At 42.4% G+C, this 24,724-nt stretch overlaps 1 protein-coding gene across 1 annotated transcript; it reads left to right on the top strand.

The window, feature by feature from the left end:
* Positions 1–15,595: 15,595 nt before the first annotated feature.
* LOC117742912 (proline-rich protein HaeIII subfamily 1-like) lies at positions 15,596–16,489 on the top strand. The gene has a single exon (XM_034550567.1). The coding sequence runs from the start codon at positions 15,596–15,598 to the stop codon at positions 16,487–16,489; it is 894 nt and encodes a 297-aa protein (XP_034406458.1).
* Positions 16,490–24,724: the final 8,235 nt, after the last annotated feature.

Here is a 24,724-nt window from a genome sequence, read left to right as displayed (position 1 = left end):
AGATGGTTAAATGGTGAAGCTCACTTGTTTAGTTCCTGGTTGGAAAACCTGTAATTCATACTCTGTTATGAGGTTATTACAGCCATGCGTAAAGCGAAGCCTTTAATGCCAACGTTGGATAGAAACCATGCTTCATTCGCTCCAACAAGGTTGATGGGAAGGAAACCAAAATACAGATGGATCGGGTAGATAAATCCAAAGACAACAGCAAATCAGAGTCTGAATCAACAAGTCATGCTCACAAATCTTGTAACAAGTGTGTCAACACATCTCACCCTGCATGTTGTCTATTCTATTTGATGGCATTGCCAGATCTGAAAGACTCTGAAATACCTTAAAAAAGTGAATAAAGCAGATGGAAGAGAGGTGGAGTGAACACATTGAAATAAAGCAATGTGAAGGAGTCGTTTTTGAGTGTGCAGCCCCCCCACCCCTCCAGCTCTTCTTCAAACGTCCTTGGGCTGTCATGGGGTTTTGCTATTGCAGACACTGCGGGGGAGGTACGTTGCGATGTGCTCCATTGTCCTCTAGAGGACAGTAGAGCTGCAAATAATTATTTCAAGTCGCTTTGTCTCTTTCCTTTTCACCTTCCCAGATGGTACATTTAGCCCTATTATAATTAACTTCATAAATTGACCATGAGGAAGATTGAGCTTGTTCTTCAATGATATCGACGGTGCACGAGAACTCAGCCCTCCCCCGAAGCAGCACATTTCATAAACCCCAAGTCTAGAGAATGTGCGAGGAGATTAAAAGAAGAGGAGGAACATGGAGAGTGACTCATTTTTCACAACAAGCTCCTGAGAGTCTGTGTTTTCTTTCTCACAGCAACTCACTCTGCAGCGTTAGCCCGATTGCTAATGTTGCGCTACGAGTTTTCTATTAATCCACTTCACAATAGGGGGACGGGGCGCCAGTCTTAATTCTCCCTGATTCTGTGGCTCTGCGCTGCCTTCAAACTGAGAGGATCAATGCAGTGGTTGCAGTGAGCTCGTCGAAGGTTCATCTGACTCCGAGCCAGAGAAGAAGAAGGACAAAGAAGAAAAGAAAACAAAGCAGCCTGCCAGTCAGTTTTTCTTCTTCTTTTAAAGACAAGGAAATGGGAAAGCTCAAAGGATGCATTTGTTCAGTGACAGTTGAGACTACAAGCAAGGGGACCAATTGTCTGCCCTAAGGGCTTGTGTGATGTCCCCAGCTAAACGCAGAGAGATTGTTAGAGTGGAAGGGCGGGATGGCTGCATTTCACCATCTGAAAAAGGGTTTAGATGGAAGGGGCCTTTGCAGCTTATGTATGGGTATCTGCCTGGAAAGCAGAGGAGTAGATGACATAAGCACGGCTTAATTTGTGCTGGATGCAGCCAGAGGGAGAATCACACATCATTCAGCTCTTTTCAGGCACCAAAAGGTCCCTCACATTTAATAATCCCATTCATAAAAATCTGCCTAACCTGCAGTAGCATCCCTTTGCTCGCCTGGCCGACAGACTTCCTCTTTGCGCTGTGCTCATAGCTAAGAGTTGTGTTGAACCCAGCAAACCATTCAGACAGCCTTTGAATGGACAGCGCTATGGAACTACAACTGCGTTTTTTTTTAAACTTTATAAACGGTGGTTTGCACCAAACAATAAAATAAACAGGTTATCATTTATAACCTGAGTGTCTCAAAGACCACTATGCTACGCCTTGTGCTTAACCAACATCAACACCAACATTGGTATTTGTTCAATCAATCATCAATGAGCAGCCCATTTAGTATATAAAAAAAGCAGATTTATTCAATTCAATTAAAAAAAGAAAGAAATTGCATGTACATGTACTACCTATGGCAACTGCCACGCAAAGTAATAATTAGTCCAAAGTAATACTTGAGATGCACTAATGTAGGCTGACTCCTGTTTTCCCAAAACACAACACTGTCCTGTATGTGCATTGGCACGAAGCTCCGCGGCTCTAGTCTTTGATACGGCACATCAGCATGGAGATTATCCTTTGTGTTGAACAGCGATCTCACAAGTGCTCTGAGACCTGCACTCTGCTCCCTGTCCCGGTGGATTAGCTCCTCCTGCACACTCCAGCACCCTGTGATTTATAAGTATGGGAGTAAATTAAGCAGAGAGCCACACAACAGGAGAACAGGCGTGCTTGTAAGCAGTTAGAAGAATACACAGACTGATTGTTTTATCATCTTTCAAACAATGTTGTCTAGTTGTTTAAAAAAAATTGCTCATCCATATATACATAGTAGAAAAGAAAGTTCTTGAATTCCGTAAAGGATCAGTGTGGTGACATTCTATATTTGTCTTATATTTGTCATCTAATCCCTTGAAAAGAACAACACAAACCATGAATAAATCCTACTGTGTGTGTATCTTCAGTACAGTGAGGTTCCTTCATCACCATGAGCACACACACACACCCCGTCCTGCTGCCACAAATACTTACTGGAGCACCCAATGTGGATTCAACAACTCAAGAATTGCATATTTTTGGAGGAACATTGGCTTGAATGAAACTTTCATTTTGAGTCATTTTTAAGTATTCCTTTTGAACCAATGGAGATGCAGTGAGGGTTGATATTGGCCTCAGAGCTTTCATGAGACTTGTTGACAACAAGAAAAGTACAGAACAAAGACAGCTTCATCCTGGAATGACTCCAGTGTTTGCATCTTAATAAACGCAGATGTCAAAACTGTCATCAGATATTGCATAAGGTGACAGGTGGTTTCAATAGCAGGCCTTAGATCTTCTTATCGTATATAAAGACAGCCAAAGGGACATAATAATGTAACGTGTGTTTAAATGCAGGCAGAGTTTTCTTTAACAGTGTCTGTGGACCTTGATGAATGAATCCTATTGTGGCTGCTTTGTGTATCAGGATGGAGATGGAGGAGACAAAGCAGTCCAGTACTGGCTTACTGTACCGCAGCCTTATTAATATAATGGAACCAAAAGGAATTACAGTTCATGTAAGCAACATGCAAGTTATAAATATTATGATATTCCATAAAGAAGATTGACTACAATGCATTTTATTGTACCTTAATCCACAAATGTTATCACCATGAATGAGTTTAATTAGTGTGTTATGCACTTATATTATAAGCACTGCGCGGTTGAAATGGAGAGCCTGGTGTGAACGCTTATTGGAATTCAAGCACAATGGAGACAGTTGGCTGCAAAGCACGTTATAGATCCCAGAGGGAGCCAGGCGGCAAATATCAGCTGACTGAAATGAAACGTATGTCTCATATGAATATCGATAGGGCTTTACATATAAAGAAATGTTTAGCAATCACATACAAATGTTGCCACAGTGAGCTCTGCTTCATAAGATGAGCATGTAGTGGAAATAAGTGCAGGAAGCAGAGGGTTTCTTCCTTTTCCTTTTCCCACCAAACCATTAAACTGCATTCTGTATTGTCACTAGTTACACTGCAATGCTGGCACATGGTCTTTTTCTTTTTAATTCAAACAGCGAGAAAGTTGGCCTCTGAAGAAGCTGTTTTGGGGGAGTTTTTCCTGATCCGATGTGAGGTCAAAGGTCAGGGATGTCGTATGTGTACAGATTGTAAAGCCTTCCATAGCTGCCAGTGGAATAAACCTGGTTTAAATGTTGCTAATTTGCCAGACTCCTCTGCAACAATATGGCTTGTCACGTTACGGTAAGAGTTGTGTCACACCCACTCAGTGCATGGCAAATGAAATAACTCAAGACGTGCGGCATCCTCCTCCAACGAGACAGAGTGGGATCATTACATCAATCCGGATGCGGGGGAGGACAGATTGTCGGTGTCAGCGGTGGAGATCTGTCAGAGCGCGACAGGGTAAACCTCAGCCCTGACCGTGAGAGCCCTGGGAACCCGACGTGAGAGCCAGAGGGATAAATCTATTTATTTGTGTGCTTCCCTTAGGGATGGACAATCGCCTCCAACAGAGGCGTCGCTGTGGTCATCACCTGCTAGATCAATCTGAACCACCGTGGCTTAAAACATCCATTTATTTGAGCTTTGAGATTTTCTCTTCTACCCTTTTCCATCCAGATGGTGTGCAGGTGGTGGAGGTAGTCAGGAAACATTTCAGGTATGCGTTACATTCTCTCCTATCTGAAGTCTTAAGGCGTTCGCAGTCAAACAGATAAGTTAAATGAACTCCTTTGATAAGTAAGGAACATTGAGTTATGTGGCAGGCCTTCTTTTCTCGCCCATCACGCAGAGATTCAAGGCCCCAGGGAGCAAATCATATTACCCCCCCCCCCCATTTGACTATCTGCAACAGCCGGAGACCTTTTGGTGGAAACGGTGTCAAACACTGTGCGATTACTAAGCTGCACACACTCTGTTATGGTCCTTCTGCTCTTATATTGTGTGATGAATGTACACACAGCTGTGGGTGAAGGTGCAGGACCAGAGGTGATGCAGTGATTGGCTTGGAATAAACATTAGAGCACTCTTGACCTTATGCTTGTCAGGACTTTGACTCCATTATTTGGTCTTTTCTTATGTTTTCTTATGTTGCAATGTTTTGCTTGTGATCATCTTGCACCAAATATTTGACAAGTTGCACAATACTGTATGAATAAATATATGTATATGGCTTGTGCTCATGATTACATCATAACAACTTTAATAAAATATGTATACATATCGGGACAAAGTTATTGTCTAATCCATGTTAAAGAATCATCCTCCAGCTGTTTTCGCTGGTTTTGTTTGTTTGCGAAGAATGTAAATATGTTAATAATTGAATAACCCTTATCCTCAAACAGATTTATGAGTTATGTAGCAGGGCTCTTAATGTATTTTAAGAAAGTAATGTGAGTTAGTTCACGTCTCGGGTCATTTAACGGTACAGATTGTCATTTAATCTGCTGTTTGGGCTGGAGCCAGGTCATGTGACCTCCCTCATGAATGTGGATGTGTGTTTCCAGCTTTGGAGACCAAAGACTTTTCACTTTACTCCAGCCGGGGGTAGCGACTGGAAGTAAAAAGACCAAACAGGTCAAGAGGCTGACATTGGATTTGTGAGACATTAGCAGTAAAATATGATGAGCACCTAATTTCCATGTATCAGGACGTCTCAGCGTTTAATATACCGAGCATAATGAGGGCGATGCTTAAACCGTTGACCTGAGTTTGTCATCCAATCATAAACAAGCAATTCCAAAGCAAAGTATATTGCATACACCGCCTTGTGTGATTCCTGCAAGCCTGGATCCATCCCCAAGGCTGGATATCATGGGTCCTTGTCCTGTTTTGTTTACGTGGCAGCCGTCAGTCAGGATATCTGGATACCTCAGTGATGGTCCTGGAGGCCCGACAGAGGAGCCCGCAGCATTGTGAAGACCTCCAGTGGAGGTCCACACACCTCAGTGATGGTCCTGGAGGCCCGACAGAGGAGCCCGCAGCAATGTGAAGACCTCCAGTGGAGGTCCACACACCTCAGTGATGGTCCTGGAGGCCCGACAGAGGAGCCCGCAGCATTGTGAAGACCTCCAGTGGAGGTCCACACACCTCAGTGATGGTCCTGGAGGCCCGACAGAGGAGCCCGCAGCATTGTGAAGACCTCCAGTGGAGCTCCACAGGTTGATCGGGTTGCAGCTCCAATACAGGAAGTAACATTGTTACACACAGGCTGGCTATGTGGAGTACTGAGGGGGCTTCCTGGTGGGCTGCTACACATAGTGGGCCCATGCAATTAGTTCAGCTTTTTGATCTGGTTTCAGGAGATTTTCTATTCTGTTAACAAACTTGTTTTTGTGTTATTAAGTGCAGAAATTTTTTTTTGCAAAACAAATATTCCGTCAAGGAATGCTATTATGATATAATAAGATGATATTAAAATACTGACTAACTATACTGATAACTGTCGTCAGAAGAAGCAAACAACTAAAATACAGTTGCTGTACTTTTACAATGTAGTGGAATATTATATATCATATGATATTATTATAATATAAAACATGTCAATGTCTTCCTGCCGGAAAATAATGAGATGGCTCCCATGTGTGCATGAGTGAGTTTGTTGCATAACAGTTATCTGAACTTCACACAGTTTTAATATACAGCCACTGCTCAGCAGCTATTCTGCCGCAAGAAATATCCTTTTTATTGGGCATCAAGCTCACATTTATGAAGCCTGAATAAAGGTTGAGACGGAGCTGAGACGTGCACCTGCAAAGAGCCGGGGCAGACGTCTGCATATATTAAAATGAGAGCTTTGTGAAAAACACGTCTGATACACTTGTGGTCTAGATGGAGGGTTCATTCAGTCACATGACAGCAGTGCACTCTGCTCAGGACACCTTTATACTTAATGCTTTAGTTGATTTTAGTACGCTGTTTATGAGTTCAATCAGTTATGATTGCATTGGACTGTTTTAAATGTTTAAAATATTGAGTCCATAGCATTTATAACATAATGAATCACTTATTTAACAATGAACAGGGACAAGATTCTATTATCTGGTCCCTGGTGTTGCTCCAGGTGCGTTTGGGTGGGCTGGTCAATAGTTCAGAGCCCATTTGAGTCCCAGTACATCCTTGGGAACCAGATTGCATGGAAAGACTGATCTGAACTGGGCAAATGGATACAAAAATCCACTCAAATGTTTCCCTGTAATGAGCAGTGATGGCTGCCGTGACATATTTTAACAATAGAAAATGTAAGAAGACAAATGATCCCTGGGAGAGGCCACGTGGTATCAACACAACAAGGAACGCATGGCACCAAAGTGTGCTAAAATAAGAAGTAAGTAGAGCAGAAATGATGACAGCACTTTTAATGGTTTTCTACTTTATTCCTGAACTAAATTTACAGAGCTCCATCCTCATTCTCTTTCTGATCCATTGTAATTGGAATAAAATCACATTTAGTACCAATTATTCCCTAAATGGCATTCATGTACAACTAATTTACTTTCACTGATTATGTTTTATCAATATTTAGATGTGCATTTTATATTGAATCCAGGAGTATTTGCGAAATACAATATGTTCATATTTAACATCAATTGCAAAACAGCCCAATTCAACTAATCACCTTTTTAGAAAGAACAAATAAAAATGCAAATGTAAAAAATTTTAGAAATGTGGATATAAAAACTCAATTATCCCTCTTGAGTTGTGTAATCCATCACAATGAACATCAATCTATTTTGTCAAAGGTACATTATCATGAGGTAATGCCATGCAGACTTTTTAACTCAATCTTCTAAAAATTAATGAGAAATGATGTTCACTGTGATGGATTAGTCTTTTTTATTTTTCACCCTGGGGAAACGCTGAGTCCTTCGATCCGGACTTCAAGGAACACAGGCTTAAAGGGACGCCATCCTGACATGTTGAACACAGGCTTAAAGGGACGCCATCCAGACCAAGGAACACAGGCTTAAAGGGACGCCATCCAGACCAAGGAACACAGGCTTAAAGGGACGCCATCCAGACTGGTCACACAGCAGGTCCTTCTGTCTGCTCGAGATAACAGGATGTGTGATATTCTGCCTGATCACATGCTGAGTGTCTGAGGGCCCTCTGACCTTGGGAGGCTGACGGCTCTACTGAACCTGAATGCAGCAGAGGGAGGCGCTCTAGGTGGAAGCGCTCTAGAGGGAGGTGCTCTTTAGAGGGAGGTGCTCTAGAGGGAGGGGCTCTAGAGGGAGGTGCTGTTTAGAGTGAGGCGCTCTAGAAGGAGGCGCTCTTTAGAGGGAGGTGCTCTTTAGAGGGAGGCGCTCTAGAGGGAGGTGCTCTTTAGAGGGAGGGGCGCTCTAGAGGGAGGGGCTCTTTAGAGGCAGGGGCTCTTTAGAGTGAGGCGCTCTAGAAGGAGGCGCTCTTTAGAGGGAGGGACTCTTTAGAGGGAGGCGCTCTAGAGGGAGGGGCTCTAGAGGGAGGCGCTCTTTAGAGGGAGGGGCGCTCTAGAGGGAGGGGCTCTTGAGAGGACCAACAGGCCAGCTGCTGCTAAGTAACACACAAACAGGGAGCGCAGCAATAAAGACACCCAGAGCTGCTTCATCCACAAGCTGTCATGAGCACAGCTCTAACCACTATACCTTAAAGGTAATGTATCTGCTGTGTGAGCAGCAGAAGGAAATGGGCAGGCTTTTTTTTTCAAATTGCCTTTAAGACAGTTTCACTTTTTTATTGTAGTTGTCACACCGAAATGTCAACGTGACGGAGGAGTGACAGTGACCTCGTCTCCCAACAATGGCAAACAGTTCACCCGAAATAACCAAAGCCGTGCTTTTGAGGCTACCAACTGTGCACCGTGTGGCAGCTGAATGAATTCGACTGTAATACTGTGTGCGACTTAGATTTAGAAGCAAACATCGATCAATATGTCCTCGTCTGCCAGATAATTGAGTGTGAGGAGAGATCCTATTTTCTACGTGAAAGTTAAAATCCACCCAAGGTGAGGGAGAGAGAGAGAGAGAAAGAAATAACCAGCACGCCCAACGTCATCAGCGGGCGTATTTTGTGTATAAAACATCGAAAACAAAATCTTAAATTGAGATTCATGTTTTTTTCAGGTTGACGTGTATCGTGCTGGAATAAAGCTACTTTGATATGTGTGGAGGCCATCTAGATAAAACAAAGGAACTAATGGAACATAATATCCCGGTGCAACCTACAATAGCACTCTGCTCCCCCATCAGAAGCTTTCTCTGCATAATGGAGCATGCTGGAGCCAACAGCATTGGCAACAATTTTGATTTCTGGCCGAGACTTTTTTTTTTTTTCTCACATTGATCGTCAACAATCCACATTGTCCTTGTGGGCAACCGTTGCTCTTTCCAAATCCCTTGCTTCTTTTTTTTAGACTATGTATTGCAATGCACTTATATATTGACTTTCTTTGAGTACTCAGATAACGGATAATGAGATGAAAAAAGAATAGCCTTCTTGGTGAAAGAGTAGAGTGCCACATGATGCGGTGACACTGATATTAGCCTTTCAAGATAAAAATCTCTGTGTGGTCAGTTATGTGTGCAATCCACTGATTGCTGGAATGCAGTGATTATAAAAAACTCTCATAATAGTCGCTGATCAAGTGGAGCAGGTGACAACCAATCTGTTTCACAAAGATTAGCTAAATACAAGCCATCATGTTCCCCACTTATCATTTCACACACTTTATGCAGATACAAATCACACCTACAACTTATGCATGCTTAACAATTACCGACAATCTTTACAAGACCAATGCAACCTGCAAGAATGCGAAGGTCGTCCCCTTAGAAAGTGTTTCCTCATCCATGAACAACAACTACAGCAGCAAAGATTCACCACTGAACGGGAAAGATGAGCCCCGAGTTTCCCCTTCATTAATTTCTTTTCAAGAATGTATATATATATATATATATATATATATATATATATATATATATATATATATATATAGACAAATAAATGAGTCCAATTTATTCCTTTGAAATGGGCACTATGATGGGGGTGGGGGGTCTTTGCCTTATGGTACTTGGGTGTGGTGTGACATGAAGCACACAGTAGACACACAGCTGTTCAAGTACTGTAAGAAGGCAGAAGCATACCGGGCATAATGGCTACATGGATGTGCTCCATTTGCTTTAAAAGGCTAGTGTGTGTCACAGAGACTGTATGTGGGTGTGCTTGGATGTTTGGCTTTTTCACATGTTTGGGTGCACTGATGTTTGAGTCCGTCTACTTTCAATATGCACAATACTTTGTTTTGGGTTACTATAAATATTAAGTAACATTGTATGTTACATTATTTCTAATACCGTCCTGGTCTGTTGGGTTGGATGTGCGGGTCAAACAAACACAGGACTGTCACCCAGGAAGTAAAAGCAAGAATCAATGTTGACTTTTATTTTAACATTAAATGTGAAATGTTTCATACATAACTACAGTTACATAAGAGACATACTTATTTTAGCCGAAAGCATGATCTTTTACTGAACCTAAACAAGTAGTATTGTTGTGTTTTTGTATTGTTGTGTTGTAATCCTCAAGAGTTTTGGACTGTGACTGCAATTTAGTTTAATGGGAGGTTCATTTTTGGAAGAAAGAAATACTGCAAAATACAGTAGATGACAGTTAAATCCTCAATTATAATTTTATTATGTTTCATATGAATATGGAAACACTAATAGACTGTAGTTACTCTAAATCAAAAACTACAGATTGCCAGGGGGCTTTAAACTTTTTTGTTATGCTTCCCTTGAGAAGTCTACAAAATGAATACCCCATCCTTCACTAAGCTGTTTGATTTGATACATTATTAATAATATTGGTGAAGTTTCTTTCAAACTGAGCCAAGCAGAACGAGTGATGGAATGGTCCCACTGATTGTGCGGTTAGAGTAATCAACATTGTACACACTCACACACAATCTACACAAGAAATATGCCAATTTACAAGTTATTATTTCCCATCCACGCTTATTGCCATTCCTCTCTTATTTACAGGGATGGAGCTATTTTCTGGCTCTGGTTCAGAAAGATCACAACCGCATTTGTAATGCAAACAACAAAGTTCTTATTGGCTCTGTACTTTATGTGGACATATTTGAGCAGCTGAAATATGTGGGCATAATCACAAAACACTAGTGCCTTCAGTGTATACTGAAATAAATATGATTGGGATGTGTGGAGTTCTTTCAAGGAGAAATGCCTGCATGCAATTTACCTTCCTTTAATAGGTTATGAGATATTCAATTCAGTTTATTGCCAGCTTCCAAATTTCAATTAGTACCTCCTATACTGCAATACAAGATATTCTCAAACAGTGCACTTTCATGCCATTTGTTGTTAATTCACATAATAAATAAAGTGTTATGTTCTCACATGAAAACAAGAAAACACTGTGAACCAACACCTCAAACACTCCAGTGTGCAGCGCATAAATAGACACTGAGGGGTGAGAGTCGGGAGCCGGGAGGCGTTTCAAGATGACGACGTGCAGAACGTTAACACACTTTGTCATCTGCTCTGCTTCACTGTGGCCTCCTTGAGAAACGCCCACTCACTTTCTCCTTAGTTGTGACCTTGACACATCTTTCATTGAGAGATGACAAGCAAATGAGCCAGAGTGTGTGTGTGTGTGTGTGTGTGTGTGTGTGTGTGTGTGTGTGTGTGTGTGTGTGTGTGTGTGTGTGTGTGTGTGTGTGTGTGTGTGTGTGTGTGTGTGTGTGTGTGTGTGTGTGTGTGTGTGTGTGCGTGTGTGTGGAACAATTTATTTCCTCCTATACGACGCCGACAGTTGCTAAAGCAAAGGAGGAAAAGAGCCCCTCAAATCATTTGCCAGGAGGCGTGGCTGCGGCTCAGGAGGTAAAGTCAGAAAGGTCGGTGGTTCGATCCCCGGCCCCTGCTGTCCAAGTGTTCGTTCTTTGGCAAGATACTGAACCCCAAATCGTGAGTGTGCCTGTGAATGTGTATTACTGATGGATGAGCTGGTGGCATCTTGTATGATAGCCTCTCCAACCAGAGTATGAATGGGTGAATGGGTGATGGCTGGCTTATGTTGTAAAGCTCTTTGAGGGGCTGCTAAGACTAGAAAAAGAGCGCTATATAAATGCAGTCAATTTACCCGTCGTCGTTGTTATCTTTGATTGCAAAGGAGGCTCACGTGCCACCCGTTAGACGATAGATCGCTCCGATGGGGTCACAGTGACAGCCGTGCAGGTTGTTTAAAGGGCCATTCGGATGCAATCGGAGAGATTTCAGCCAGGATATATGCCTCTCTCAGTGCCGGGGCTCCTCACTCCCGTGGTAAACGGGAATGAATTATTGTGTCAGGATGTAAGACTCCCCCCCCCCTCGCTCCCAGCCAGCCAGCGAGCAGGGCCTTGAGCTGAGCAGCCCGGCTTGTGCTGTGCATTTCATTAGCACTCTGCAGCACTTCACATGTGTGTGTGTGTGTGTGTTGCTGGACATGTGTAGAAGGAGCATGAAGAGGATACATTGCCTTGCTGTTAAAGAGATGCTCTTTGTCCTTCAGACAAAGTGTCTTTTATTGTTCCTCACAGCTTCATTCAGACACGACAGCACATTTACGGGAAGAGACACAGTGTGTGTGTGTGTGTGTGTGTGTGTGTGTGTGTGTGTGTGTGTGTGGGTGGGTGGGTGGGTGGGGGGGGGGGGGGGTGGGGGACATGGCACCTGGTGAATTATACATGTTCTGATGGACAGTAGGAGCACTGCTCTTGGTTTTCATCAGTGATGGTAAAACATAGTTTGCTATTGAAACCTCAAAATATTGACACACACCACATTGGCAACATGTAAAAATCACATTTTGCCAAGCAAAACTTGATTTACAGATATCTTGAATTTTATAAAATATATCACGTGTACCCTTTTCACTTGTAAGAATAACGTTTAAAGATATGTAAAACATTTGATTCCTGTTTTAAATAGTCTATGGCTACCTCATGAATACTCAACATATACTGATGCTCTATGAAAACTCAACACTATTTTCTGTTGGCCAAATTTGTTTCAGAGTGGAAGAAGTTGAATGCAGTCAGAATACACGTAGCGAGAATTACTGACCAAATTTCTATATTAGTTTGGGATATATCCCCCATCACAATCATTTTGGATATGTACGTACATCTTTACCTGAATTTGAATCAAAGTCAACAGTGACAGTTGACTAGTTGTAATCAAATAACAATAAACATTTCAACCAGTGAGAAATGAACTGTGTATATCTTAATTGCGATCTCGAAAATCAATTTGGAAATGTTGCCTTGGAATTCTAAACCAGTCCTAAAGCAATTGCTATTACTGCTACTTATTAAATGTGTAAAGGGCTTGCCATAATCCATTTGGTTCAATAACATAATTTAACTTTGTTCAAGATAATATCACAGCATTTTTCTAAATATTATTTTATTCATCCCTGCATTTGTCATGAATGAAGAAGGGAAATACAGGCAGAGGCTGTTATACTGTGGTTGTACAGGGATTTGAGTTTTTATTATGATAGATGAAGAATCTCTAAAACAACCTCAAATCTAAAAGAATAAGTAATAAATAGACATTTCTGACCTACATTTTAGGCCTTCGCCTATTTGTTGTTGTTATAATAAAGGGAACACTTGTAATATTTGTTCAGATGTCTAAATATCAGTATATATATGTTACTGGTTATGAATAAATGAAGCTGGCACACGGCTCACAGGACACCCACTCACAGAAAACACAGCGATCATAACTTCTGCTGCTCACTTTGCTTTTGGATCTTTGTTAAAACAAGACCACATGAAACAAATGCCCAGATTACACAGGAAGTGTTGATTTATCTACAGCTGTCAATACAGATAGAGAATGTATTATCCTGGACATGGCAGCAATATGAAGCTATAGAACATAGAATGATGATGTTATCGCTTTCACCTTCGCTTCTGACGCATAGTGTTGGTGCACGTGAGCGTGCCCCACTGGTCAGCCCACCGCCGCCAGACGGCGGTCACAGTTGATAACGCCATCCTGGACGTCAGCGCCCCCCTCAGGTAAACACTGGTAGCTCTGCTTGGAGGGTTAGCACCATCAGCTGTGAGCTGCCAGCTCGTTTATGTTGAGAGGCAATCAAACTGCTAATAATCTAAGTGATTTGAGCTATAGAACATCATATCTGAGACAAGGTAAACACAACTAAATGAATAAAGAACTTTGAAAATACCCATGTTAGAAAAAAAACAAAAGTTTGGCAGCCGTAAAGCCGTAAAGTTGAGCCACCGGCTAAGACGACATCTTAAAGAATGTTCAAATAAAGACCTGAGGAAATAGGAACTCTTACATATTTTAAGAAGACTGCATTTACAGTACTCCCACTGCATTGTGGCACGTTTCACACCATTTTAATCTTTAATCAAGTAGAGCAGGATTTACACTGACACTTGTTTTCACTTCCAAAAGACTACCTGTCATACGACACCTCAGAGCTGAGAGTCATTCAGACGGGGACAAATTATAGCTTACACGTATCGATGGAATTCTGTCTGAACCGACTTCAGCATCTTTAATTAATAGCTGTCTGTGTGCAGTCTTTAATGGCAGCGTATTGCAGCAACAAGTTATAATATGCAGGAGATCACTGAGTTGGAAAACTGCGACGGGTCACTTCAGGTTTGTGATGTGCTGGATTAAGGTAATGATCTGAGGCGGTGTGGGACTCTTAGCTAAGGTGGTAACCTTTAATACATCACCAGTTATCATCTGTGTGTTCCTGATATTATTTGTTGCTGTCATTGTTGATGTCACAGACACAATTTAAAACTATTTATTTTTTATTTCATTTTAATCTGTGTTCATGGCCCACCTTTAGCTCTCCTTGTGATCTTTTTTTTAGGGTTGAATACATTTCAGCGTGATAGCCCAGAGATAGCCACTGTGGTTGTCTGTGACGTTTGAAAGAAAGACAAATCAGATTGCTCTCATCTGAGAGAGTGTTTGTAATATCGTTGCTTGCAGTCGAAATGTGTGCAGATATGGACCCAGGTGCCCACAGAACGCTAAAGGCCTTGAAGACAGTATCAAAATAAGTGAGATCATAAAATGGCAGCGTGCTCCACTCTGCAATCACTGCGTCTCCTCCAATACAGCAGCGATGTCAACACAGAGGTAGCTGCTCCACTGTGTTTCACTTTGAAATGGCACGTTTAGGAGCCCTGAAGGGGGTCACCTCATTTCTATGGTACATATGTACATTTATGATCCTAACCATCAGCTCCACAGCTTCCGTAAGGTTATTGACTTATTATGTGAAGATGTCTCATAAACTCTGATGTCCCTCTTCAGCTAGGAGCGAGTCCAAAAAAGGCAAAACCATTTTCCTCTGGCTGGTGGTGTGTGTGTGTAGGTGTGTGTGTGTGTACACGTTTTGTGTGCGTGTGTGTGTGTGTGTATATATACACGTTTTGTGTGTGTGTGTGTGTGTGTGTATATACACGTTTTGTGTGCGTGTGTTTGTGTGTGTGTGTGTGTGTGTGTGCGTGTGTGTGCGTGTGTTGTGTGTGTGTGTGTGCCGGCTGCAAGCAGATGGAGAGAGGGAATTATCTGAACACCAGTATTGAAAATGTGATAAATATTCCTTGAGATTAAATCATCTAAAGCTGTCCAACACTGCAAGTCTAATTAGAAGACGGTAATTAATCACACGCTGCTGTGGTTGGTCTGACTAACGAGATTCCAAAAGGTGAAATTCATGAATCTGAGTGGGACCACTGTCTTTATTATTCATCCTCAGAGAGGGTAAAATGGCTCAAGATCATGTTTTCTTTCACTCTTTTCTTTAGAGCCTAAAGTATACGGGGAAAAAGGGCTAATGTGTTGTCTTCCTCTCCCCTGTGATATGATACCAAGTATGAAGTGTACGCTGATCATTAGAAAATATTAATTAGGCAGCAGCTGATGAAACAATATCATATCATCAAATGCCATATGTTAATTGTGTATTCCCGGACTTCATTATAAAACGAAGTTATGCCAGAGCTTCATCAGGGCAGCTTCCTGAGGGGCTTGGTGTGATTGTATCATCAACTGGAGCAAGCCGTCTCTTTCAGGGTTCCAGGGCCCCACACGGGGACCACTCCGGGCCCCAAACCACTCCAAGCCCCACATGGGGACCACCCCGGGCCCCACACGAGGACCACTCCAGGCCCCACACGGGGACCACCCCGGACCCCATACAGGAACCACTCCAGGCACCACACCACTCCAAGCCCCACACGGGGACCACCCCGGACCCCACACCACTCCAAGCCCCACATGGGGACCACCCCGGGCCCCACACGAGGACCACTCCAGGCCCCACACGGGGACCACCCCGGACCCCATACAGGAACCACTCCAGGCACCACACCACTCCAAGCCCCACACGGGGACCACCCCGGACCCCACACCACTCCAAGCCCCACATGGGGACCACCCCGGGCCCCACACGAGGACCACTCCAGGCCCCACACGGGGACCACCCTGGACCCCACACCACTCCAAGCCCCACACGGGAACCACTCCAGGCCTCACCCCACACAGGGACCACTCCAGGCCCCACACGGGAACCACTCCAGGGCCCCACACAGGGACCAGTCCGGGCCCCACCCCACACGGGAACCACTCCAGGGCCCCACACAGGGACCAGTCCGGGTCCCACACGGGAACCACTCCAGGCCCCCAAACAGGGACCAGTCCGGGCCCCACCCCACACGGGAACCACTCCAGGCCCCCACACAGGGACCACTCCGGGCCCCACCCCACACGGGGACCACTCCAGGCCCCCACACGGGGACCACTCCAGGCCCCCACACGGGAACCACTCCAGGGCCCCACCCCACACGGGAACCACTCCAGGCCCCCACACGGGACCACTCCAGGCCCCCACACGGGAACCACTCCAGGCCCCCAAACAGGGACCAGTCCGGGCCCCACCCCACACGGGAACCACTCCAGGGCCCCACACAGGGACCAGTCCGGGCCCCCACACGGGGACCACTCCGGGCCCCCACCCGGATAAGAGCAGGCCTAGAGAAGGGAGCCATTGAGAAACGCTAATGTGGAACTGTTGCAGAGCGTCAGCTTATTCAGTGTAAAATGAGGCATCTCGCAAAATATGACCATCAACATTATCATCATCAGCTGGTAATTATTATGACAAATCATTTAGACGGGAAATAACGAAGATTTGCAGTGCCATAAAGTAATAAAATAAATGACTGCAGTATATCTACAGGGGTGATTTGGCTCTACGTGAATACCAATATCTGAACCATTAAGATTGTTTGACTTTCAAAAGTAAAGCTTCTGATCGCAGCTGATTTAGAACAGAAATGTGATTATTGAAAGATGTTGCAGCAAACAGGCGGATGATACTCAAATTGTTTCTCTACTCTACCTCCTCATGGAAACTACAGCATGTTCAATGTTAAATAAATGGATAAAAAGGACAACAATAATTAACATTCACACCCTCACTCCCCACCTTGCTGCATATTGGCACACGCTTTGACACTGAAATATGAGTGGAAACATCCGATGTTGACATAATTCCATGAGCTGCAGGGTAAAAGATTCCAACTCTGATGTAAATTCATATTCTGCTCCCGTCGGTCCTACAGCACTGTGGCTCTACCTGTTCCTCTTCTCCAAGTTCATTCATTTGGAAATTGCTAACAAGCTGTTGACAGTGGCAGTCAGTTTACTTGTTTCAGGGTAATTAGATGCTATCTCCTTCACACTCAGCTCATTTATGTATGCAGTGACCCATTAGCAGCCATGTGCTGCTGTTAGAAAAGCGTCCATCCTTTAGTATTGTATTTAGTAATAGTATTTATGAATCCCTCTTGCAACATTGGTCATGTGAACCCAACAGCAGAGCAGCTGCCACTGTTCTGCCTTTAAAAAACGACCGCGATGCCGTCAAACCCCACAGATAAGCAACTGAAAGCAGTGTTTGTTCTCCATGCTGAGCAAACTCAGAATGCAGTTCAATTTATAAGCCTATTGACTTTATTGCCTTATGCCACAACACCCTGGACTCGTGGCTCAAGATAAGAATTATAAATCATGGAAAACAATAAAACACACAATGCTTGGAGGCGAGGCTTCGCTGTGGTACTTTGGATTCTTTATTTACAACTATCAGCCCGGATGGCCAAATCTGTGCGGGCTGCCATTAAAGGTGTTTCCCTATGCTGTTTACCCCATCTCCACATTTAATTAACTGTCATTGATTTGTGCTGACGAGCTGCGGTTTATGTACCTTTTCTCTTATTGTAATTTCACCCCGTTTCCACGCTGAGTGATCAGTACTGCGAAGATGAACACCCAAATTAATCTTGCATTTAAGAGCCAATCAATGCCTCCCCAGAAGAATGCAATTGCTGAGATTTGTTTTGTTTTCCAGCAGGCTCAGGCCGGGCCAATGCAAACTACACTTGGAACAGCAACAGTCTGGCTGATGGGCATGCCCTTATGTCCAGTTTATTGGATAATTGATCAAAATTATTATGGATCGCTTAGGATTTATCAATGCCTTCCACTACCGAGATTATTACATAGAAACAAAAGAGTAATCTCAATGTTTGTTAGGATGTTTTGATAAATGTGCTATTTGTAAGGAAAACCATTATCAGCGTGAGACCGCAATGCACGACTCTAAAGGCCACAAAGAGGGTCAAACTTAGGCCCTTCTGGTTCTCCAACACCTCTTTTGCAATAATGAATTACATTGTCGGAAAAAAAATAGTGAAATATTGGTAATACCACCTGTTTAGAGTCGGTCACAATCCAGAATCTCAACCAGGAACATAAATGTCTAAATATATGAGTATATTAATTTAGTGGGATAGAGCCGCTGTCCTCTACAGTCTGTATTCATCTGTTGGTATTCTGATGCTTTGCTCAAGGACCCAATGGCAGCCGCTGTTAAACATCTACTTGTACAGTGCTTGTGTTGTCGTGGGTCATTAGCAGGTTTCTGTAACCTTTCGGCTAAATCTACAGAATATTTATATATATATACATTTATTAAATATGGACACTGTAGAGACTTCTCTTTATGTTTAATGGCATCCCATGCAATCAGGTACTATTCTCATGAGTCCAATCATGTCTTAAATCTGTCATAGGACCACATCTGAATTTAGTGAAATGACTTATTTAATATAATAGTTGGAAATGTTCATAAAAATAGCATACATCTGACTAACCACGTGTGAGCAGTAGTTCCTCTCCTTTTTTTTAATCTCCTCGAAGGGATACGTTATATGCGAGGTCACGAATATACTGAAACAGGTACACAGATTTAGTTACTAAGACAAAGCTTTGCCTTTACTTATATTTCAACAACTGCATAAATACTTGTCTGTGTTCAGGTCTGCGAGAGCTCTTCCTAACGTATGTCAGACATGGTCACTTGTGCTCACTTAGTCACCTTCACAAGACCCGACAGTGGAGGCATCCAAAGATAAGACAACGTTGGAATAAGCAGAAAACCATACTTCAATACCTTCAGATAGAAAATGGAACCTGGCAGCTTTTGTCTTCCGTTTTCCTTTCCTTATATATTTCTTGTGTAGCCGACTTTGTTTCTATTAAGTCTACTAAATCTATTCACCGAGAGTTTAGAGGTTGCTCACAAACGCAGACAAATGAGCGCGGAGGCGTACGTGAACCTTTGGATGACTTCCGTTATATTTGTGTGCTTCATAAATCACTGACATTTCTTCAGCACAGTACTGTGCTCTGTTGTTTCAGCACAAAGCGCTCAGTTAGAGCCTCACGTGGACCCAAGGCAAACAAACCAAAAGCTTGTTGCTCTGCAGCCATCACTCCCACGACACCAGGAATACAAGAATGGCATACGAGCATGTCGGTGGGGCTGAATGAGGTCTGCAGAGACAATGTGATTATTGAGAGCTTGGCATGATGATGGGCCAGGAGTCAACATGACATTCTGTCATGCTCAGCCTGGCTGTGATGAAGTCCTTTTTATGCCTTTACAATTGTATCCACTAATTGGATAAAATCAGGCATCAACATTGTTAACACGTCTTTTTTAAGAATAAGCATATGACATGTTAATATTTCACTTTACTGCAGATATGATGCAGAGGTAGAGCCTTTTATCACTAATCCCTGATCAAAATGGACATTTTGCTTAAACTTGTTTGATTGAGACGAGGTCTAATGAAGCTGATATAAATCTGGGATGAGAACAAATAAAAAGACATTCCCTAAAAACTCAGACTACCCTTCCCTCCTGTTCTGACTCTCCCTCTCCCCTGATACGATGTATACAGTCCCTTGATCCAATAGAACAACACAACCTGGTGGCTCATCTGCTAGTTAGAACAGTTTATCATCAGTATACAAGTTTACAACCTAGCTTGTTCAACCTGTTGTCATTCCCAACTCGTCAAATACAAACAGTTGGTCAGTTGGTCAGTGCCCCTCAGCCTCGGACATCCACGCATGCAGCCTCCCTTTAGCAAATGCAACGCACCAGGCTTCCTATTAACGACAATGGGAACCCCCAAAAGAGTTGTGTTCTGCGCTAAAGGTAAATCTTTGTCAGACTATTTTGTTGTTAACCACGTGACTCGTTTGTCAGTCTCTAGTGACCCGAGTTGTCAGTCAAGTTAATGTCGACCATGGTAAATGGTTATAATATTGGTAAATGGACCTGTACTTGTATAGATCTTTTCTAGTCTTCCGACAACTCAAAGCTCTTTAACACTACATGACATCATTCACCCATTCACCCATTCATACAGTGATGGGAGGGGCTAAGGTTCCACCTGCTAACATTCATACACATATTCATACACCGTAGGCACAGCTACTGAAGTGTCTTGCCCAAGGACACATCGACATGGGATAGCGGAGCTGGGGATCGAACTGCCGATCCTCTGATTGAGGGGTGACCCTGCTCAGTGAGCCCCACCATGTTGTTTTCCTGAACAAAACCAAGTGCTTGTGTTGCCTTTATTACCTGAACAAGCTTTAAAGTTGATGTTGAAAGGACACTATGCATGTAACGAGCACACAGTGACGCGTTGAAAACTAGTCAACCGAGTGCGTTGATGTCTGATGCCAAGAGGCGGAGCCTAAGCGGTGGTAGTTTGGATAGGTGGTTTGTCATGGTCCTCGGTGGGAATGAAACCCTAAACATCTCAGTTACAAACATGCATCCTAAATGTGTGTGATGTTCCATATGGTAACAGGACTTAACATCACACACGTGTACATTGACAATACTGTATATTGACAATATTATTGCGTAAATAATTCTGCCAAACATGTTGTTTTTTTTACTTCCAAACAAAGGTCACACCGAAGGCCTGTCTGTATGTTGTCCCTCTGTAAGTTGTTATTCCAAGCACATCTATCAGGTCTAACTTAATAATTCCTGTAAATAAACAAAATATTTGTCTTAATACATTGGGCCAACTGATAATAATTCTGTGAAAATGATAATAATGATTGTGTTTTGATACTGAAGGCTAATCTAGCTGGTCAGAATGGAGACCTATCTGGAGAAGGAGTCGACCGAAAACACACCTTGAACTAAAACGCGCAGACGGGGCTTATTATTATATATTATATTATCTTATCTGCTGTAAATACAGGAATGCAGGGAAAGTAATTTCAGCCTCAATAAAAACAGAGAGAGTGGAGTAGACACATCTTAGTATGAAAGAAAGAGAGCATTATGGAGTAACAGGATAAAAGCTACGATGGGATGCATACAGAGTGGATGCACACGTGTCTTGAACCCATGTCATTAAAAGCCACTCCGGAGTGACGGAGAAGCATAGTCTTGTTGTGCTGTGATCACCTCAGAAATTGTCAGCACTTTTGCAATAAACCTATATCAGCTGCGGCTCGCTTCTCACTTCTCCTCCGAGCGAAATTGATCCATTAGTGTAACCAATTGTTCAGAGAGTGCACTCATTCATTCCTCAGTTACCGTTTCGTGGAGTGGAAAAAGGCAACGGAATAAACATCGGTCCACACTCTGAGGACCGTGCTAACTTATTCTGGCATCTTGCATTTTCTCTTGCATAGATATACATTGAGGCCGCTATGTGCCAAATTCAGTTGGGTGTGTCTGGTTAGATTTGAAGGCACATTACCTTGAATGGGGTCCTGTGAGCCACAAAACACTTTTCTCTGGCGATGCATGATATTAGTTTAATATCCAGCATAATAAATCACAGGAGAGGAGTTGGGGAGGGAACTCAGAGCGGCATGTGACAGGGGGACTTAAATGCAGAACATGAAGGATGCATCTTTTGGTTAAGGCTCAACGATGTTGTTCATCTATTGCTTCTGTCCATCCGGGCAGAGGGATCCTCCTCTGTTGCTCTCCTGAAGAGTTCCTCCCTTTTTCTGCCCGTTGGAGGGTTTTTGACAGAATATGTCATATGTGTGCATATTGTAAAGCCCTGATTTGTGATTTTGGGCTGTACAAAATTAATTGAATTGAATTTAAATGTAATTAAATTGAAGAACTTCCCCAAAGAAAGTAATTTCATGAAGGCATGAAATAACAATATGTTCAAAAGAATGAACACATGGAGGTATGAGAACTACGATATGAAGAATATAAGCAGTAGAAATACAAATGAGCATGAGGTCTATACTTATTTGTTGCATTTCATCCACTTCTAGAAAAGCTCAAATGATGTTCCAAATATTCCGAGCTGGAGGAGGTTCTGTTCCTGCATAGCAGAGTCGGTTGTCTTTACACAAAGACAGGAAAGGAAATATGATTGTGTGCTCGCTTTGATAATAGCTGTGGAATGTGACAGCTTTAGTGAATATTCTGACATTGAGCAGATGTGAAGGCAACAACAATGAAATCCTGTGTAAATACAGAGTGGAAATAAGAGCCTGCACATCTGCTACCTGCATGATGCCGAGAGAGATGAAATGATAATCTGTTTGTGTAATGAGCCAACGGCAATTCTGAAGGAAATAAGCTTAAATAAAAATGTTCTAAAAAGTTACATCAGAAGCATTTGTAGAGCTTGAACTTGGCTGCCTCTTGCACATCACCGTCCATCTAATGCATTCTGGGACGGCACAAGGAATATTACAGTCAAGTGGAATAATGATCTGAGCTACTGTGCTTGTAATACATTCAGCATAATTGCAAAAACCGTAACAAAGGTTGTTGCTGTGAATTAAAATGACAAAATATGTGGTGCAGTTGTGTTGGTAAATAGAATCCATCTGTTGAATGTCTGGCAGCGTGAACACAGTGAGGCGGTTTTAACGGCAGGCCATCTGGATCACATAAATGGTCAATTAATCCAGGAACTTATCATGCTAGTTTTGTTCAGTCAAATTCAGTCAAACTGTAAAAAAACTCAAATTGTATATTCATACCTCCACAACCTTGTCTCCTACAGTTGCCATACATACAAACTGCACTATCCATTACATTTTGAGAGATATATATTTTCAATAAACACATGGTGAACATTTTACTGGCACCTCTTTGGCGTACTGTGACCATTTCTCTGGGTAAGTCAATTATTCGCTGTAAACATTTGCAAAATAATTACATGTTTAAATGAAGGCTGTGAGATGTGTTAATAATATAATAAGTGTTGCCTTTTAGCTTTAAAGATGTTATCTGTTAACAGTCCAAACTGATATATTATAGAATAGTTGATATAGTTTAACTCATAAGTCAAACAAATTCTAATTGTCTTTGGGAGGACCCCTGAACCCAATATCTCCAATAATCTTGTATTGACTGCAGATATTCAGAATGTTGTAAAGATTGCTGACACGAGCAGAAACACACACCAACACCATTCATCCTGAGCTTAGTGCTAACCCAAACACAATTGTGATTGGTTTAAAGAAAAAGCAAACAAGCCAGAGGTTGTTTTTTTTCAAATGAACTGCCTATAATAGGTAATTATATGATGAAACATGCATATTGCTTTGAACAGTTTCCTCCTTGGGTGTTTTACAGACAGGTCAGCAGGTGGCTGTGTTTATTTTAATGAGCTGAAGGGAAGATGTATTTATCTAGACCGACAGGAAGTTGAACTGGTTGCATTGCATTGAACTGGTTCCCTCCCCAAAAAGCCCCTGGGGTTTTTCCATTGAATTTTGGATTCTTGCAGAAAATAATCACCGTGGTTATGATAGCTACACGTTGTGTTCCGCAAGATAATCTTCACAAAATTAAACAATTTTAGGATTGTTTTAATTGTGAGGCTAAAAAGGAACTACACCACGGTCACATGACTTCCCGTCACCACCACCACTCCTGAAAGGAGGAGGAGTGTTTTAGTGAGGATGTTTAGATTGTTTTTTAAGAGAAGTACAATCTTCTAAACGCTTGACATATTATTTCGTAGAACAAAACATTAAAGTCTCTGTTGACCACAATCATCAAACCAAAAACAACAAAGCCAGTGACTTTGAGACGAGGGAGCCTCGTGTGTCTATAAGCTCTCTTTTTTCTGGGTTCTAGGAATCATTCCTGCAGCTTTATTGATGAAGGGAAATGTTCCCAATTTATGTTTTTGTATAAGAACATGTGATGTTGTTGCAAAAATGTTGCAGAATGTCAAATGTTGATTAAACATATTAATCTTGTGATTTTCTCCGTCCCTCTCCTTATTGACACCAACTCTAATTAATACATGCTGAAATCTGAATCTAAAATCCCATCATACATCATACATCCTTTATACACACACGTCAAACTAATCATTCTGAATAGGTGAGCCTGCACTCTCAGCTCACTGTAATAAGGGTAATAAGCGTTTGAAAAGACAGAGATGAAAAGATGATTTAAATACAGCCTCTTTAACACTGCAGTCTGAAAGCGCTGAGCTCTGATGTGTACACTCTCATGTCAGGCTGCAGCTCTCTCACACACTGCTGTTCAATAGTGTATCTGGAAAATGTCTCCACATCCTTTATCCCGCAGATACCATTTAATCCCCAAATGAGTGTTTTGCACAATTGAGTGCCCTCCTTGTGATTATGAAGCATTTTAACAGGTGAATGGACTCCGTGACGGGCCAAATGTGTGTCATTTCAAGGTTGGCTAACAGGAGTTAGCACACACGTTCATTCAGCTACACCCTTGTAGAGGCACGGAAACCTTTTTTAACATGTACAAGGTTATATTCACACTTAATACCACTGCCTTTAGGTACAAATAAAGTATTACTAATGTATTGTTAATAATTAAACTATTCAGTATGTCCACTTA

The sequence above is a fragment of the Cyclopterus lumpus genome, chromosome 14, assembly GCF_009769545.1.
Source record: "Cyclopterus lumpus isolate fCycLum1 chromosome 14, fCycLum1.pri, whole genome shotgun sequence".
In the NCBI taxonomy this organism is placed as follows: Eukaryota; Metazoa; Chordata; class Actinopteri; order Perciformes; family Cyclopteridae; genus Cyclopterus; species Cyclopterus lumpus.
The sequence above is the reverse complement of the archived record's forward strand: the minus strand, read 5'-3'. Positions and strand labels throughout refer to the sequence as shown.